The sequence below is a fragment of the Abramis brama genome, assembly GCF_963993115.1.
Source record: "Abramis brama genome assembly, chromosome: 15".
Taxonomy (NCBI): Eukaryota; Metazoa; Chordata; class Actinopteri; order Cypriniformes; family Leuciscidae; genus Abramis; species Abramis brama.
In genome coordinates this window covers 18,070,324-18,089,433 of record NC_139977.1, presented here as the reverse complement: position 1 = coordinate 18,089,433, position 19,110 = coordinate 18,070,324, and the positions used below count along the sequence as shown (strand labels likewise).

Here is a 19,110-nt window from a genome sequence, read left to right as displayed (position 1 = left end):
TCCTTTTTGGGTGAACTATCACTTTAAGCATCTTTGCCCGCCATCATAGCAGCACTAAGCACAGTGAGCAATTTGATTGGCTAAAAGAGGCAAACTTTCGGGCACACCTATGCAAAACTCTGTGTAATAGGTTGTTTAGGCAGTTTGGAGACCTGAATGCCTGAGTGATGATGTGGGACTGTCTGGTGTGTAGAGTTTGCCATCTACTGGTGAAACTGAGAAAGACAATTTTGCACTATGAGCTGTTGTTCTTGCAATGCCCTATAGGAGATTAAGATTTTAGGTGAGAAATCTGCATGTGTAGTGCTCCAACTCCTTTGACTGTGAATGAATACTAGAGCACAGAGTGAAAATAATAAGAATTCTGTATACTTTACTTTCAAATATATTTCTTTAACATTCTTCAATATTTTTCTTAATATTCTTCTTCCTGAGTATATAATTATAACCTGAACTTTAAATTCTAATATGCAAATAGTTTTTAATGCATTTGACTAGGAGAAATGTCATTGTAATGATTAATTCAAACAGTGATCACTAAGTGTAAAGGTTTTTAAATACAAATAAAAACTTAAAAAATCGTTATCTAAAAGACTTTGATCTTTTCAGTTCGAACCAAATGGTACTTTAGAGACACAGACGCCAACTGTCACACAGGCTCCAGTTCTGTTGACAGAGTCATTTGACCCAGTGCTCTTCAGGTCAGTGATTTAAAAGGTAAATACAGTCTTCTCAACTTGTCTCTCTTGTTATTTGGAGCTATCTGATGTACAGGAACACTGGCAACACAGTCTCAAATAACCCACAATGCAGAGGATTTCAAATCTGAATAAATATAATATGGAAAGTCAGGCGCTGAATGTGATACTGCTTTATAGTAGAAGCAAAAAAGCATTATCAAATTAGCCAAAACATTCAATAATAGTTTTTTTTTTTAAAGTTTTGAACTTTACACCTTCTTTCAAGCCAAACTACAATAAAATGTTCTGTATATGCTGTTTCAATCCAAATATTTCCAAGTTCATTCAATCACAACAGCAAAATAATATATTTTTTTGAAGAAAATGTCTGCGTCATCACTGTACTCGGCAGCAGCCAATCCAAACTACTGTGTCATGGTATAACAGCCTTCAGCAGAGGAAATGAACGATTAAAACAGTGTGGATATTACTAAACTGCATATTCCAAATATATTTGATACAATCTCAGCTGATGATGAAGACTCTGGGCCCTTCCTCTCTCATGGGCGGCAGGATGTCTATGTTCTCTATGAGGATGTGCTTGTCCTCCCTCTTCGACGGGCTCGGCTGACAGAGATTGCTCCTTAGATCTTCAAAACATATGTTTAAGTCTTTGAAGAGGTGCAGCATGCTCACCCCGACCACGATCACCAAGAAGCCCCCGATGGTGCCCACCACATCTACTCCTGACATGGCTCCCCACTCTTTAAACAGAATCACAGACGTGCTCAGGACCACGGTGGTGAAGAAGACGTAGTAGATGGGGTACACCAAGAGCGTATTGAAGGTGTCTAGCGACTTGTTCAGATAGTTGATCTGGATGATGATGGATCCGATTAAAGTCAGCAAAAGAATCCAGGTGAGAGGGTGACGGACCACCGAAAGGTCGGAGAACATGGTGCGGATCGCAATGCCGAGGCCCTTGACCGAGGACACGGTGAACGCTCCGAGCAGAGAGCAGATGCTGATGTAGACTAATATGTTGGATTGACCGAAGCGAGGAGAGACGTAGAAGATTAGGATCGTACAGGCGACCAGCAGGATGCTGGCAAACACCAGAAAACCTTCAGGAGAAGCAGAAAAAGCCGTTGTTATATACATGACAACGTGTTTTCAGTTCAGTAACTACAGGTATCGTAACACTAACCAGGATCTAGCAGTTTCTCTGTCATTTCTTTAAGTGTTGTCACTTCTTCTTCTTCAGGTGCATGTATGACCATTATAGTGCTTCCCAGTATGCTGAGCATGCAGCCAAGTTTTCCTAGCAGATTCATTGTTTCTCCGAACAATTGGGAGGACAGCACTGCACTGAAGAGAGTAAATAAACATTAACATTAATACCTTTCCATTTAGTTCCAATGAAAACACCAGAAAGAAACACAAAAGGCCATTACTAGAATTCACTTGAGGGACATTCGAGGGATTCAACTATGATCTTGTGACTTCAGTAGGTAAAAGATCAGTGCATGAGATATTCTTAGTATATGTTTGTAATAATGATAATCTCATGATGAACTGACTGTTTGTTATTGACATAGTCAATTGACATGTTCTTTAAACACATATAGATAGTATCTGTTAAAATGACATTTGCCAGTGAATTGGAAATGATCTGCCATGATTTGGACCTCTGACTCTGTTAACCCTTAAATGTTTTTTTTCAAAAGCGACAGTGAAGATAATTATTATTTTACTGAAGATTTCGATAAATGCTGCTGTTTTGAACTTTCTATTCATCAAAGAATCCGGAAAAAGACGTATCACGGTTTTCACAAAAATATTAAGCAGCACAACTGTTTTCAGCATTGATAATAATAATAAGAAATGTTTCTTGAGCAGCAAATCTGAAGGATCATGCTGAAAATTCAGCTTTGCCATCAGAATAAATTACATTTTTAAATATATTCAAATAGAAAACATTATAATATATTTCATATTGTAATAATAATTCACTATATTACTTTCTTACTGTATTTTTTGATCAAATAAATGTAGCCTTTGCTTCTTTCAAAAAATATTACAAATTCTTACAGACCCCAAATTGAAAACAAAAGCAATGTTTCGAAGACAATATGAAAATGAAACTATCTTATTTTAGCCCCAAAATGTTGAAAAATTACATTTAATATTCATAACTCCCAAATCCCACAAGCGTCAGTACTATAGCATGACTTGGGTCTCAGCTGGGTGAATGAACTGCACAAAAAAAATTGCACTTCAGGATGTTTACCATTATCTACATGGTTTGTTGGCGAGTGTAAATACGGGTGTGCCGTTACCTGATGAGAACACTGAGAGCTCCTAAAGGGGTCACCACTGTGGCTGGAGCAAACATGTACGCTGCGAAGTTTGCTGCTTCACCTCCACCCACTTCAAAAGAAAAGCAGGATGTTAACTGAGTCTGTCAGAAATCATGAAAGGATGATGATTTACAGTTGCTTTGCATTGGACTTACTTGTCAAAAGGCCTCCCCACCACATCCAGTCCTTCAGGTACCCATGACCTCCTTCAGCTGAACAGGCATCAAAAAACATTTATTAAGGATCATGAAACAGAGCCTGCTGGTAATTCTCTGAGTATTAGCTAAGCACAAACAAAGAAGGAACCGGTTTCAACCAACTTCGCAATTGCTATTCAGTCAAGTAAAATAATTGGCATTAAACCAAATACCTTCATATACATAATTGGTCACTCTAACGGTCTGAACATTGAAGCATAAACATCAAACAAGTTTCATTTTGTCAGAATTTGATGAAGCTTTTAATGTCTTTGTATTATGTAAATACTGATGTAAATGACCTGACCTGCTCTCGTCTCCCCAGTACCGGCCAAACGCAGCAATGCTTTCTTTTTCAGGATAATACTTCCACCTATGAGGAAAGCTGAGAGCACGGCCAGTGTCAAGCCCATCCAGAAATTGAAGTTGTTCCATTTGTCAATGGCAAGAACTGCTGCGTTGGCTGTAGAGTTTTTATTGGAGTTGTCAACACTAAAAGACGTGTTGCCAACACCCGAGTCAAACACACAAACAGAAGCAGACGTGGGACAGAAGATCCTTATTACTGAACCTGATCAAAAGAAGAAAGAGGAACTGAATGTTACAACAATAGGCTAAATTGATTAGTTAACTTTCACAACAGCTTATTCACATTACATATATTTTAGTGACATGAAACAGCTAAATCAACATTGCTCAAGCAACAGCATTTTGTCCTTGACAGCATGGCAAAATAGGGCAATGAACGTACTACAGTTTGTCATTTTGTTCATTTTTATTTCACATTTTAAAGTGTATGTATGTAAATATGTAAAAAAAAAAATATTTTTTTTAATTTACATTTTAGTAGGTTAAAAATTTGATTTTTATTCAGGTTAATAAAGGATCTAAAAACAGCTACACAACATAGTACAACATACACAACCGTCACGTTTAGGTCTTGTTTTGGTTTGTTTCTCATTGTTTCCTTTGTTCAGTGTTGGGTCTTGTTTATGTTAATGTTCTATGTGGTTGTATTGTAATTCCTGAGAACTTATTCCTTATTTTTTCGAGTATTTAAGAGTTTTTTTATTATATCCTTATCGTTATGCACTTCATTGCAGCCACTCAACCCGTGACAACAGCTACTTTAATGACAACAATAATCATCGCCATCTGATTTCTAAAGCATCTACATTTATAAAGCCTGTGTTTACGTAGTGTTTTATAGGTAACAAAGCAACCAAATTTCTGGGCATATACAATCATCTGTCATTAAGTGAAAGGCTGACATGCAATAAAAAATGTTTGTCCTTTAAACAAATGATATCATATGTTAATAAAGAGGATGTCATTCAGCGGTAACACTTTAGAATATTGTTCCATCATTAATCAAAAACTACACAGGAACAAATGAGAAATGCAATATTAACACTCTAGTAACTACTATCAACTAACAAGAAACTCTGATTAACGAATTAGTAAGGTATAGTGCTTAGTTGAACGAGTTAGTTCACTATTAGCTCATCAATAACTACTTCTTTTTTTTCATACCTCCCAGAGAACTACTATACAGGTTCATAATTAACATGAATAATGCATAATGTATAATTAATTCTAAAGTGAAGGTCATGGTAACCCACTAGTAATGTTTCATGTATTACCAAATCCTTTTATTTGGATCAGTACTGTAAAGTGAAAAGCGTGTTAACTCCCTAATATTGACTGAAGTCATTGCAAGCTTTCAAGGTTTTTGTAAGTTTTTGGATAGTAATTACCAATGGATTTGGTAACACTTGAGTCATTACTAGTGGGTTACCATGATCTTCACTTTAAAACCATGATAATTAATAGTTCCTTTAGAAGGATGTAGTAACACTTGTGTCATTACTATCCAAAACCTTACAAAAACCTCAACAGTTTACAATGACTTCAGTCATTAGAGATTTATCATGTTTTTCTACTTTAGAGTACTGATCCAAATAATAAGCAAATCCTTCTGAAGGACTTAGTAATTAGTAATTATTCACATTAATTATAAACCTGTAGTAGTTCTTAGCTAGTTCTCCGGGATGTATCACAAAAAATAGTAGCCTAGTTATTGATTAGCTAATAGTGAACTACCACATTCAACTAAGCACTATTACTTATTAATTTGTTAATCAGAGTTTCTTGTTAGTTAATAATAGTAACTATGTTAATAGTGCTTTACTCGTTTGTTCCTGCGTAGTTATTCATTAATGATAGAACAATATTTTAAAGTGTCACCAAAGCAGCTTTGAGCTCTGACAATATGCACAATCACATACCCGCATACAATTTTTGCAATTTAAGTTATATTACTTTACGGTAGTTACTAAACAAACAACAAAACTCTCTTACCATTGATACATGAATCGGATGGCAGGTGTATGTCTTTCATTGTATTGCTCATTTAAACGACGGGTTAAAACTTATCGAAATTAAGCCATTTAAAAACAAAACAAAACCATTATTTCGTATCAGAATAAACTACGAAAGGAACATATTTCTTTCGTATTTCGCCTCGGTTCATTTTAATTCGCCAGAATAAACTTTCCGCATCGCTACTATCCGCGTGCGTAAATTCATGGAAGATATGACACCTGAGAGATGCGCGCGCACGCACACACGGACACGAGCAAAACAGGTATCTACTGCCACGCCCGAGCAGCGCCTCGTCTCACGTAATAACGCGCGAGGCTTGTCAATAGGAGTAGCCTACACAGTAATAACCTTCCTTGCAATACAATAAACGGAACTCAAACACGTACAACTTCCTATTTAAACATGACATTAATATTGATATAGGGGGAAGACATGATGTTTTGTCACGAGCTGCCTAAATTTTACAATGTAAAAAATTATTGTAGGATAAATAATAGATATTAAATTGAGATTATAGGCCTTTGTTTTGAATTCATTCATCATTCATTTATGTATTAATTCATTAATTTAACCTTTCATCTCAATGTTGTTGTAATAATACATTCCCTTATATAGGCTATATCCTATAATACACTTACTGCAGACACCTGATACCGGTGATGATGGTGTTGGCTGACATAAGAAGTTTCTCCCTTAAAGCTGGAGAACCAGTTTGGCTTATAACGGGTTTGAACAGAGATGAAGATTATGTTCTTATCTTAATTATGAACATTATGTTCACAGTGAAGTGTTGTTTATTAAAGAGACAGTTTAGCAGGCTTACTATATTTTGATCACTGCATGGCCTAAACTCATTAAACTTTAATCTCTCTCTGTGCTATTTGATATGTTGTTTGTTGTTTTGCAAGGGTCCTCATTCCGTTTAGAGAAGGATCGTGATATGCTTGATCACTGGTTGTTGTACTAGGCCTACATGCAAATCAATTTAGACACTCGTTGTCCCTCCAACATTTCAGGAACACGATTGGTGTAACCTGTTAGAACGAGATTTGTAGGCAGTTATTCTGTTGCCTCTGGTGTGTCAAAATCTTGTTCTTCTTTTTAAATAGAGCACATGGGGCCGTTGCAGACCGCCTGGAGACTGGTTACCTAGAGCAAGTGTGCTCACACAAAAATCCCTAGACACTGGCTACATGATAACCTCATGTTCCACTGAATTTCACAAGGTGTTTTTTTAACACAACACAACACAAGACAACACAAGACACCAACATTCCCAGTTGCAAAATGCAAAAAAGAAGAAGAAAAAAAGGACAAAATATTATGGTCAATTCTGTAAATGCCCAGCTGATGTCACTGCAGACTAAATGACAGAAAACACAGCTTCAGCCTTGCCATTCAACTACTGTCGAAGAGAAAATCATCTAAAGTCAAACCAGGTGATAGAATTGTCTTGTTGTTGAGAGATCATCTTTAAACTATCTATTTTAAAGGTCACACGGGGTGGAATAGGGTTTTGTTCTACTCTGCAGCTCCATCTAAACAGAATGTTTAGTGTGATTACATGAATAAAAGAAGGTGCTGAAAAACATTTTAAATTCATCAGAATCCAGACCGGGGATAAACAAGCTATGTTTATGCTGTTTGAGTTAAAAGGGCCAACGTCAGTTCAGTTTCATTCTTCAGCTGTAGAGTCTGTCAAATCAATACTCCAAATGATAGATGCTTGAGCCTATAAACCTGTCATTTTATTTCTCCTCTTTGACAAACAACGCAATCCTGTAACATAGTTGTTGGCGTGGTCCCATCATACCTTTTCTCTCCTGTCCATCTATTAATGCTCATGCAGAAAAAGATAAAATGTCAGATTAGCCAGAGATAGAGAATGAAAAAACATGTCACTCATAGTAATACACTGCTTTAATTTCAGTGCATGCTCTATTTTCAAGATGGCTTTTGTTCAGTGTGTGCGTTGCACTAATTACCATGATCATTCAAAACGCAGCACTACTCTTGCTTGCAGCCTCCCACACGAGCTCTGAAAAACAAATCATACTGCCACACAGACAGATGCACAGATGACATCTACTCTTTTATAGGACAGATAGGTATAGCAAACATAATTTCAATAACAGAACAGCACTGGATGAGGTTATTATTAGCAGGTCAGATGGCAATGTCAATCAACATGAATTAACATCATTAATGACAAGGGCACTTGACAAATTATGGTCGTTAGATATCAGACCTCAGTGTGCTTGTCATCCATTGGAGGTCTGATGTCTGTATAGGTGACTTTATTATGCATAAACCCCCCCTTATGAATCGCATGCAGCTCTTGGGTTAGATAATCAAGTCTCGTATCTTTAAACGCTATGCATCCATGAGTGATCATTACTAAACGCTGAAGTTGGACACTTTGATATTAGCATTCATGTTTTTGTTTTCACTTAGCTCAAATGATCTGAAGGCAATCTGCTTGTCTGAATATGCGAGAGGGAGAAATAAATAACATGAAAAACAGCTTACGGACAGAAGTTGGTAACACTGAAGCTCTTTCCCAAGTTAAGGCATGGAATTGCATGGGTTGGCATGGCAACCGTTTTAGGAGAACTGAGGGGGTATGGGGGGTGAGGTTTTGCTTACAGAATGATGAAGTTCTGAGTGAGGCATCAGTCTGGCTTATAACAGCCCTGTGTTGCAACCTTTGTAATATAGACATTTAAAAATGGTTTTCAAGCCATGATATGTTGCTATCACTTTTTACACTTAGTACATTGCATTAGAGATAAAATAAAATCTTATAAAAATGTCCAATCTTATAAAACTATACAATGATAATATTGAGTTTGGCTTTTAAATAGTTTGATATATAATATATATATGCACGCACCATGCCCCGTTTCATGCTATGGAGAGTTAGACAGACGTCAGTCATCGCGCACTGCAACTAAATTCATTATTATTGTAATGTTATGTGCTTTGAGACATGAGGTAGTTTAACGCCATTGAAAACTCTGCTGTGTGTGTTCATGTGTTTTGAAGAAGGCGTGGCTTTGGAGACGCTCTGAAGTGAGGGTGGGATCTCATGCTTTCAAAGCTAACTTGCTATTGCTAGCCACTCCGAAAATTGCTTACCCTACCTTTAACTTCTTTGACAATGACAAGTGTGTTTCAAACATATCCACCTAAATGATATTTACGATTTAAACATGATCTCACATTTGATTTTAAAAGGAATGGGAATTTTGGGGATGCTAAATTCACCCTGCAACAGAAGTGGTAAAGCAAGTTTTAGCTAACTAGGAAGGTTATGGAAAAGCAAACAGAAGCTTCGTCAAGTCCATAAGGGCTGAACTGTATTGAGCCCAATAAATGTGACACACCATTTCAGAATATTCACTTTAAAATTATTCAAATTACAAACCTTGAGGCTTTTACCCCCCAGAATAGTGTAGTTACAGCATCTACCAGCAAGGGCTAACTGTGTCATACTAACCAGCCAAACCTTGACCCTTAATTATCCACCTCCTTGGTAAATACATGCGTGAATAGCATAATTAAAGCTCACTCCTGCACAGACACATGGTTTCTGAGGAAGCGAGTCTGCTTATGATTGTGATATGCTGTTCTGTTATTGTAAGTGACTGTGGATTGTCGTGTTTAGAACATTTGGGGAATTTGGGGAATTTGTGTAATTTTTTTTTCTATTCTGATGCATTTAAAACACTTTAACAGCAGGACATGATTGAGGATGTGAATTAATATGTGAAATTCAAGTTTTTCCAGAAGTTTAATAGACTTTATTCACAGCAGCACCATCTTTGATTTTTAACGGGAATGAAAGCGAGCCTGTGAGGGATACATATCTTCAGTGGGTTGTACTGTTATTTAATGTGTTTTTGGACTGTTCTGCTGATGAAACACTGCAAAAATATCTTTCTAAGAAATTTCAGTAGACGAAAAAACTCCATGAGCTGTGGAAAATAAGAGCATTATACAGCTTTTTACAGCGGATGCCATTGAAAACACGGTATAAGTCCATCCCTCACTGCCTCGCTTTCATACCCGTCATGGCGCTGCTCACAATAAGGTCTATAATGACTTCATATCTGTTTTGTAGAGTTTGAACAAATGGTTAGATAATGTTTTCAAATCTAAATCCAAGCAGATATATGCAGACATGTCCAAGTCTTTTGTTTTGCAAGTGTTTCGTATGCCAATTGTCGCTTCAGCTGCACCAAACAGAACTGCAGCTCAAGCTGGGTCTTAAATTTAGACACCTCCTCAGTAGCCATACAAAAATTCTCCACTTCAGCTCTCAGAGATGAATGCATACCTGTAGGCACACAATTAGCTGAGTTCAGATAGTGCTGAATTTCTGAACACTTGCAAATGCAAAAGCACAAAAGCCTCTGGCACTTTATATGTCTTGAACATGAGCTGGGAGTGAGTGAGAGAAAGGCCAGGCCTATGGGGGAAACAGAAGGAAGAGAACAAATGTGGCATTTATCGAGATCAATACAGCACTCTGAGAGCCAACAGAGCTCAAATAAGATGTTCTGAATCAGTGCAGCTCAGTCGTGAACATGAATTCATCTGATGACGTTGAGCAGAAAGACAGAGATAGATCAGATAGATCACTTGGCTGTAGATTCAGGTATCATATGCAAACATTAACTAGCTAAGAAGAGAGAAACAAGAGAAAAGATAGACTGTATATTAAAAAAGCAAAAAAACTGATAGAATACAAAAAAGTGTTCAGTAAGAAAAGTTTATTTCCGAATACTCCTCATCAACATGTTGGTTCTTGTCATTACATCTTGCTGCTGTTTTTAAAAGGTATTTTGTGAGGTGAATGTGAAAAAGAGGAGATTTTCGTATAACTAGGGCTGTCATGTGATACGTTGATTTAGTGTGATTAAAACAAGCAATAATAAAATAAACACAATGAAAAAACTTCTGTTTCCTGATTGACAAATCAATTGCAAAATGAATTATGGACTGATCGCTTATGTTCAATGATATGGAAAGAAACAATATACTGACTTATTGACAATAAATAAATTACTTTTTGTAAATTCTTAACGCTGCCATGCCACAACAATGTTGTATTTGTAAACAATTAATGAATTTAAAATTCTTTTTATTTCTCAGCACACATGGAAATACACAGTATGCTATTAATTTGATTAATTAATCAGCATATCGTAATTCATTCGATTAAAATGTTTAATCGATTGACAGCCCTATTTAAAACTAGAAGTGCGAAACCAACAAAAAACATCTAAAATACAGAATTTCACTTTAAATACAAGACCAGAAATAATTCGAAATATAATCAACAAAACAAATAACCCATATAATGAAAAACAAAGGCCACAAAGTGCCGTTTTGTCAGCACAAATGTTCCACGTCATGTCATGGTTGATTCTCTCTACTTTGTACAAACGGAATCGACAATAAAAAGGACAGACGACGTAAGGACTGCGGAAAGTCCACTGGCAAAGTATTGAGGAAGGATACAAACAGAGAAAAGCTCCACCACTGAGCCTCCGAGAAAGTTCTCCTGTATGGCTGAATGAAGATCTTGTGCTTAGAGTATTGACATTCAGTTTTACCTGTGCTCGTTCATAGTAGGCCTATCTGATAATCAGGTCCATTAGAGCTCATCTCATCCATCTCGCATCCTGTTCTGTGCTTGAATCAGTGCGTCCAGTCTGGTAGAGAAACACAAGGCCTGATGTGGCACCTCAAAATTCTAAAAGTCAGTTTAAGATGCAATAGGTTTGAGTATCATCATTTGCCTAATGACATCATTTCTATCATGTTTATGTATCCAAAAGTGTTCATTTTATTGGAGCATAAAGCAATGATTGTAGCAAACAAGCCGTCGCCAGCGTGCTTTGTTCCTCTCAAATGGACTGTTAGAGTCAGGCTATTAATCTCACAGCACGAGCAATTTATGTTGTTGTCCCTGTGTCCGCTATTAGGCAGATTTCCATAAAATTCTTTTCATGGAATCGTTGTCTACGTGACAATATTTAAACTGTTATTACAATGACAATATTATTACAAACAGAAGTTTCAGGGTTTCTAGGTAGACGGTCTGCTGGGTGCTCATGCTGCCCTTGAATCTGTTAATACTGTCACAACTTATTAGCCGTTCAGTGTGGGAATGATGTACTATACATATCATCAGCTACTACAAAAGAAAAATGTCATGTAAACCAGGAAAGGAAGACCGAACGGAAGTGGCACAATAACAATAACACAAAAAGCGTAGTCTACAGCCCCTTTTCTCTCTCTGACATCTTTAACTCTCAGGCTCTATCGAGCAGCATGGATAGGGGAAGCGGTGATTGATCTGAAGTGTTCATAAGTAAAGGGTGAGACTGTGAGCTACAGCAGTAACAATGACAGGACTGGTAATCAGCCTCTCCGCACCTATGGAAGAACTCACCTTCCCTAGAGAGGCTTGTCAATCAAACCCGTTGGAAAGGAAGACATTTGTAGACTGTGCAATGAAGCTGACACACTGATGTAGCACACTTCCTAGTTTCTCCTGGGAGGACATCAAACAAACATTCATTTCATTCATAATTTTTACTTAAAGGTGAAGTGTATACATTTTTTTCAATCTTAAAGTGATAGTACACTCAAAAATGAAAATTGCATCATCATTTACTCAACCTCATGTTGTTTCAAACCTGTGTGGCTTTCTTTCTTCTGTGGAACATGAGAGAAGATATTTTGAAGAATGTTTCAAATTAAGTCCATACAATGACAGTAAATGGAGAGACAAAAACTAGGGATGCACAATATATCGGCCAATATATGTTCCTTTTTAATGTTAGCGTTATCAGCCTGATCAGAAAATTTGACCAATATATAAAAGCTGATATGGATAGCTGTCATGGATTATTTCCTTCAGCTGAGACACTTCAGATGCACACTGTTTGCCATTATGGTTTTGAATTGCTTGAAATATGATTGAATCACTTCAAAAAAGAAACATACAGTTAAGTCTGTAATACATACAATTACAATGAGAACCTTATAATTGTGTGCTTGGGACATGGATTTAATGGTGAGACTTTTGTTTTTGTAATCAGGCTCCTAAAAATATGATAGGTGCATCCCTATCTAAAACATTTGGAAAAAAGTTGCATGGGAAAAAAAAAGAGATGTTCCACAGAAGAAATATAAAGTCATACAGGTTTGGAACGACACAAGGGTGAGTAAATAATGACAGAATTTTCATTTTTGGATGAGCTATACCTTTATGATACTTTTTCCTTTCCCAGATTAATATGCAACTATTTAGTAAGCGCTATGCACTATGTGCATCCTAACCCACCTCACCAATGACAGACAAGGGTTATTATTTTGCAGTTCTGCTTGGTGATGCTAGTGGCACAGAAATTACACACTTCACCTGAACTATTTGATAAATGATGTGTAAGTATGGTTGAAGAAAAATGTTGTGTAAAAATGTTCCTCTTACAGAGATGGAGTCAAAGATATATCATAAGGCAGAGGAAAAGAATAAAATTAGCACAACTGGAAAATTGTGATTTGGGGGAAACGAGACAATAAAGAAACATTGCAGTTAAATTGTCAGTAATTTATGAGATTGAGGGACAACTCAGTTTTCTCAAAAAATGATGCTTCATATAAAAACACCTCACGCGTGGTCTCCTTCCCCTGCACCAGAGAAGCCCCCCCCCCCCCCCCACCAAAAAAAAATCTTATTATTAGAAAAGTAATTTTCCTCCATCCTTATCTAAATTCATTTGGAGCTCAAAGTGTGTCCATGAATCCATTTGGCAGTACTTTAGTGGCAGGTGAGCTGTACGCTGCAGTGTCTCTCACATCCTCTCCCACTCTTGGTCTCCTGATGTCCCCTGATCTCAGAGAGGCTGATGGCCGTTTACATCCCAGTGGTGCTGAGGCCCATGGCGGCCGCCTGGCCCATACATGGCAGAGTCTGTGCCGCTTTGGGGAAGTCATGGGCCATCACGCGTCCGTTCTCACCTCCGCTGCCCATCCTGGTCAGTGTGGAGCTGAGCATGGCTGCATCAATGATTTGCTAGGACAAAAAAAAAAAAAAACACAAAGAAGCTGCTCAGCACACTGCACAGGCATTGCAGCACAAACGACAAGAGAGAGCTTTTTTAAAGCCGGCTAACTGTACTCACCAGCTCTGACCTCAATTACGCGTAAACATATTTCATTTGATCTAAGGATTTGCTCCAGTCGGTACAGGCAATGATTCATGATAAGAAATGGTGAAAAATAACAGCCATCAAGTGCAGCAAGGATGAGACCAGTGCCACACTAACTTAAAGCCACTCTCTCATGTAGCAATTTTACATAATGAAACCCTGTAGGCTTGAAACTGGAGCTAATGATGTGGATGTTGGCTTGCACATCCTTGACGAATAAATGATTTAAATCCAGAACACTTCAGTGGATTGTTGGGGATTATGTTGCTCAGGCTCATGCAGACTAATTGGCCTGCAAGCAACAGCGATTTGTTGCTGTGATATTTTAAATGTGGCTGTTATGCGATTGTAATGTCTTAACACTTGAAGAATGAAGAAGAATGTCACATAGCGGAAGAAGACAAAAAAACAAGGTGAAATACATAACAGTGTTAAACTTAAAGGGATAGTTGACCCAAAAACTAAAATTATGTCATCGTTTACTCTCCCTCATGTCGTTCTCATGAACTGAAGAAAATAAGTCATATTAGGTCTATTTTGATATGTCCCACCAAAATGTACTGTTTCAGCAAGAAATACATAAACACAGGAAAAGAAAACGTACTCAAGTTATCATGGCAATCTAATCATTTTAAAATTGCGCTCACACTTTATATTAGGTGGCCTTACTTAACCATTTGATACAACTTACGCATGTACATACATGTTGTTGCATTGTAATTACATTTAAAGTACTTACATTTGTAGTTACACTGTTAACTTTACCCCGATCGTAAAACACCCCAAAACCTAACCTTAACCCTACCCTACTCCTAAACCTAACCATTCCTCAAACTCATTAGCAGTAAATGTGGGAATTTTCAGAACAACATGTAGTTACACAGTAAATCCATAGTCTTGTAGGTACAGCGGGGAAAATAAGTATTGAACACGTCATAATTTTTCTCAGTAAATATATTTCCAAAGGTGCTATTGACATGAAATTTTCACCAGATGTTGGTAACAACCCAAGTAAGCCATACATAAAATATTCTTTTCACTCCTCTATCAGAAATCTTGCGAGGAGCACTGGTCAAGGCAAATTTATGGTGAAATTATTGTCTTTCCACTTCCGTATTATGGCCCCAAAAGTGCTCACTGGACCATTCAGAAGCTTAGAATGGCGCCTATAACCAATGCCATCATTATGTTTTGCAACAATTAGGTTGCGAAGGTCTTGAGACAGCTCTTTGCTTTTACCCATCATGAGATGTGTCTTGTGTGACACCTTGGCAATGAGACCTTTTTGTAGGCCATCATTTGGGACTGAACCAGCTGTTATTAATTTCCACTGACATGGATTGCTTTTTAATTACTGTAAGTTTTCAGCAGTTGTCTTGGCGCCTCCCTTTCTTCATGTGTTCAATACTTTTTCCCTGTGTCATTTCACATTATTACACATAACTTAATTTCTGAACTTATTTTTGTTTGTTTCTTTGTATGTATGGCTTACTTGGGTTGTTACCAACATCTGGTGAAAATTTCATTTCAATAGCACCTTTGGAAATATATTTACTGAGAAAAATGATGACGTGTTCAATACTTATTTTCCCCGCTGTATTTAATGCTATTACATAGAGGTTAAGGCTACTTAATGTAAAGTGTGACCAAAATTGCAGTTCCTACATGCTGTCTGAAAAATATATTTAGGCAATGCTGTGTGTTTCGTAAACCATGTCTTAAAATTACCTCTCAGATTTCCCTTTGAAAGACCTTAAATGAAAATTATGAGTCACCACATGGGTTTGTGGGTAATTAAATCTATATAAGTCACTGTATCTTCTTAATTTTGTAAGCATTTGAGAGCAATGTGCTCCAGGATTAGAGAGAGGCGCAGTGGGTGGTATGATGTTTACACCCACCCACAATTACCTCTTAAATGCCAACACGTTCCTCTGCCAGATCCCCAAGAGGAAGTGAGGTCAGTATACGATATAAGTTATAAAACAATATAAGTGCCAAATGCAAAGCCCATAATTAAATGTGAATGGATCTAAATACGGCACTATACTGGGCTGTAGATGCTAAATGGGTTATAATGGTTTTTACACACCTTCATCCTTCGAGACTCAATTCTGGATTTGTAACAGAACTCAACAAGGGCCACCAGCATGGCAAGCCCAAGCCCGCCAATCAGAATGTAGAAAACTCCAGCCACATTACTGAGGCTCAGAGCGCTGGTCTTATCCTGCAGAGCAGAGACGACAATCAAACACTCGAACTGTGATCTGTCACACAAACACATTAACACACACAAATCTACAGGACAGCAACAAACATAAATTATCTCTTTCAATTACAGCTATTGAATAAACACACAACATGATATTTACAGCTATAGATATAACGTACACTTAATGTACACAACCAAATCTAGATACTTATACATTCGCTATATATTTATATTATGATAATTATGGTATTCATTCTGTCACTATTTAAAATGAATCAGCAATAAAAAGAGCTGCCTAAATCATGCAAACGCATGCGTCAACTTGGAACAAACAATCTTTCAGGAATTTCTGACTGTCTTGGCATAGTGGTTTCAATTTTAACAAATAATTATAAATAAATAAATAATATTAATATTTAATAATAAAATATGAATAAAATCAAAGATATCTCCCTGTTTACATTTGAACTATATCTATACCTCTGATATAAAATATATAGTCCTTACTATTTAAAACATGCAGGTATAAACCAAGTTTTTTGTCTTGTTTATAGAATTTCTTGGCTTCTGTGTTAAGATTTCTTGCCCAAAGGTCATAACTGAGACCCTTTGGCGTCTCTCTCTGTCTCTGGTGGCAGAGACGTCACGTCAGGGGTGGTGGGAGTCAGTGACATGCATCTGTTTGGTGACCATATTGAGGTCTCATCCATTGGCATGCACATTGTCTTTGGACAGAGACAAGACAGCATTGAAGGACTCTAAGGGGAAGAGCAATCCTGCTAGAGGGCATTCCATGGCAACGCTTTTCTCTCCAGACTGCCATTTACTCATGCTGAGATGAATGCGTGGCTTTAGGCTTTATATGTTGCTGTTGTTATGAGGAGGAGTTTAGGAAGAAGCAGATACCATGGGAAAATAAATAAATAAATACCGAACAAGCAAATATACTGAGCACCTCAGTGTTTCATATTGGTTTATCTTAATTATTAAAATTCTGTGGATTTTATGTATTGTCCATTTAATGTATTGTCCATTTAACATGTAGGCCTATTGATATAATTCCTCTAGAATAAAGGCAAGGTCGGAATATCTCTTTGCTTATTACTTGTATGGCTTCATGTATAAATTCACTGGAGTAATGGAGCTGAATATACTTAAAGGGATGGTTCGGAGTAAAATCAACCTAGGGTCCTTTGCAACATGACCTTGAGCCAGGTTTGGTACCATTCTGGGCATTATTAGTGGGGTAATTTACGAGACACAAACTTGGATCCATTAGCGCCTGCACTAAGCCATTCGGCTGATATCTCTAAATAAGCTCTAACTTTAATAATGTTCGACCATGGGAAAAAAGGCTTCTGGGGGGGTGTTTGGCTCGAGGTCATGGTGCAAAGGACCCTAGGTTGATTTTAAGATAAGATCCCTTTAATATACTTATGAAATTAGCATAATTCAAGACTATAATAATAGTATTCTGATTTAATGTAAACTAATTAGGATTAGCTACTCTTTCATATTAATATTTTTGCCACTATAGGTTAAAACGCATTATTCTGACCTCTCTTTTCTGAAGTATAATAGTTTATTAATGTTATATCTGAATAATAAGTTTAAAACAGATGTGACTGCTAATATATATTTTTTTACAGTTACGTTTATATATATATATAAAATTTACTTCATTCATTTATATAATAAAATTGTATATTTGTAATAATATAATGTAATATAATATAATATAATATAATACAATATAACTCTTGAACCCAGAGTCTGATTTTATCCTTAAGCAAGTGAATTTATTGATGAACACATGATTTATTAGTGAAGAGGTTTGAGTTTTACACATGAATATGTACGTACGCACGGTTAGAGAATGCGACCGAATAAGCAGGAAAAGCTCAATAATTTGTAAATGAGGCAAGCTCAGAACCAAGCACTGAAATGAGTGAAGAAGAAAAAAAACTATGTTGCCTATTTCTATAAATACACCACAAGCATCACATCTATTTTGTAATGTGGGAAGTAATAGGGGCCAGACAGCAACATGATGACAGTGCGCACAAGTCTCTTGGTAAATGGCAGATTGGAGACAGAGCGTTGGCTGTGGTGCGTGTTTGAGAGAGAGGAGGACAGGGCCTTTAGTAAAGCACTAAAGCTGTATCTCTAAGTGAGGGAAAGGACCAATGAGTGAACTGACCTTTCTGGCGGAGTCCTTGCTTCCACACTCCCCCTTATCGTACCACCATTTGTTTTTCAGTTTGTCTAAGACGGCTTGCTCATTGAGTTTCAACACCGCTAGGTTTACGGGGATTCTTCAACCAGGAAAATAACATAAATAACATTACCCATGTTATCTTATGTTATTCAGCATTTAAGCAAACATACACCCATAATTACTTTTTGATGCGTTCTACATGTCTACAGATAAATAGAAAAGAAAACAAACAAAACAAAAGCAGAAAAAAAGGAAAGAACAGCACAGTCACAGAGTTTGAAAACTGTCACTGCCAAAGTGATATGCATTAATACTCCATCTAGCTTTTGTGACCTTTCTCCCTACTGCAAGATGTGTATTACTATATCACTTTGGGTAACCGGCAAAAGAGATCGAAAACACTCGGATTTGCACAATTTTGAGTATGATACTCAATGTTATAATTGACTGTCAATCATTTAAACGCCTCAGTTGCATTAAACCAAAAAACGAGTTGGAATATGTTCAATTGGTGTACAACTGCAGCCGAGGTGTTTGTTAACTGAGGTTGCCGGTTACCCCCCCAAGGTGGTGGTTACCCGCTGGATAGCTCATATTGGGGCTGACCTTGGAATCACCTCCTCCGCTGCCACACTCTCCCTTGTCGTACCACCATTTGTTTTTCAATTTGTCCAACAGGCCCTGCTCGTTCAGTTTTAACACTGCCAGGTTTACTGGGTTTCTTGAAATGATAATAAAATAAGCTGGGTCAACATTGGTGATATGATACGGCGAGGCAGAGGTTGTGTCAAATAAAAGTGAGTCTATTAAGTCGTAGAGGAAGTGAACAG

At 37.2% G+C, this 19,110-nt stretch overlaps 2 protein-coding genes across 5 annotated transcripts in view; both read right to left on the bottom strand.

Annotated features, from left to right (window-relative positions):
- Positions 1-940: 940 nt before the first annotated feature.
- On the bottom strand, positions 941-5,923 carry nipal4 (NIPA like domain containing 4). Its single transcript, XM_084136693.1, has 6 exons — positions 5,599-5,923; positions 3,545-3,808; positions 3,196-3,252; positions 3,020-3,110; positions 1,888-2,048; positions 941-1,804 (listed from the first exon to the last, which is right to left on the bottom strand). Exons 1-6 carry the CDS (start codon positions 5,648-5,650, stop codon positions 1,206-1,208), a joined length of 1,224 nt encoding a protein of 407 aa, XP_083992819.1. The 5' UTR covers positions 5,651-5,923; the 3' UTR covers positions 941-1,205.
- Positions 5,924-10,382: 4,459 nt separating this feature from the next.
- Positions 10,383-19,110, bottom strand: part of gria1b (glutamate receptor, ionotropic, AMPA 1b) — a 52,030-nt gene continuing 43,302 nt past the window's right edge. The window contains exons 14-16 of one of the 4 annotated variants that reach the window (XM_084136301.1): positions 18,887-19,001; positions 15,943-16,077; positions 10,383-13,714 (exon numbers count right to left, since the gene is read on the bottom strand). In XM_084136301.1, coding sequence (XP_083992427.1) covers positions 13,556-13,714; positions 15,943-16,077; positions 18,887-19,001 — 409 coding nt within the window. In that variant the 3' untranslated portion in view covers positions 10,383-13,555. Of the gene's footprint in view, positions 13,715-15,942; positions 16,078-18,262; positions 18,378-18,886; positions 19,002-19,110 lie in introns of all 4 variants that reach the window. The other 3 variants (XM_084136300.1, XM_084136298.1, XM_084136299.1) reach the window with 3 other exon arrangements.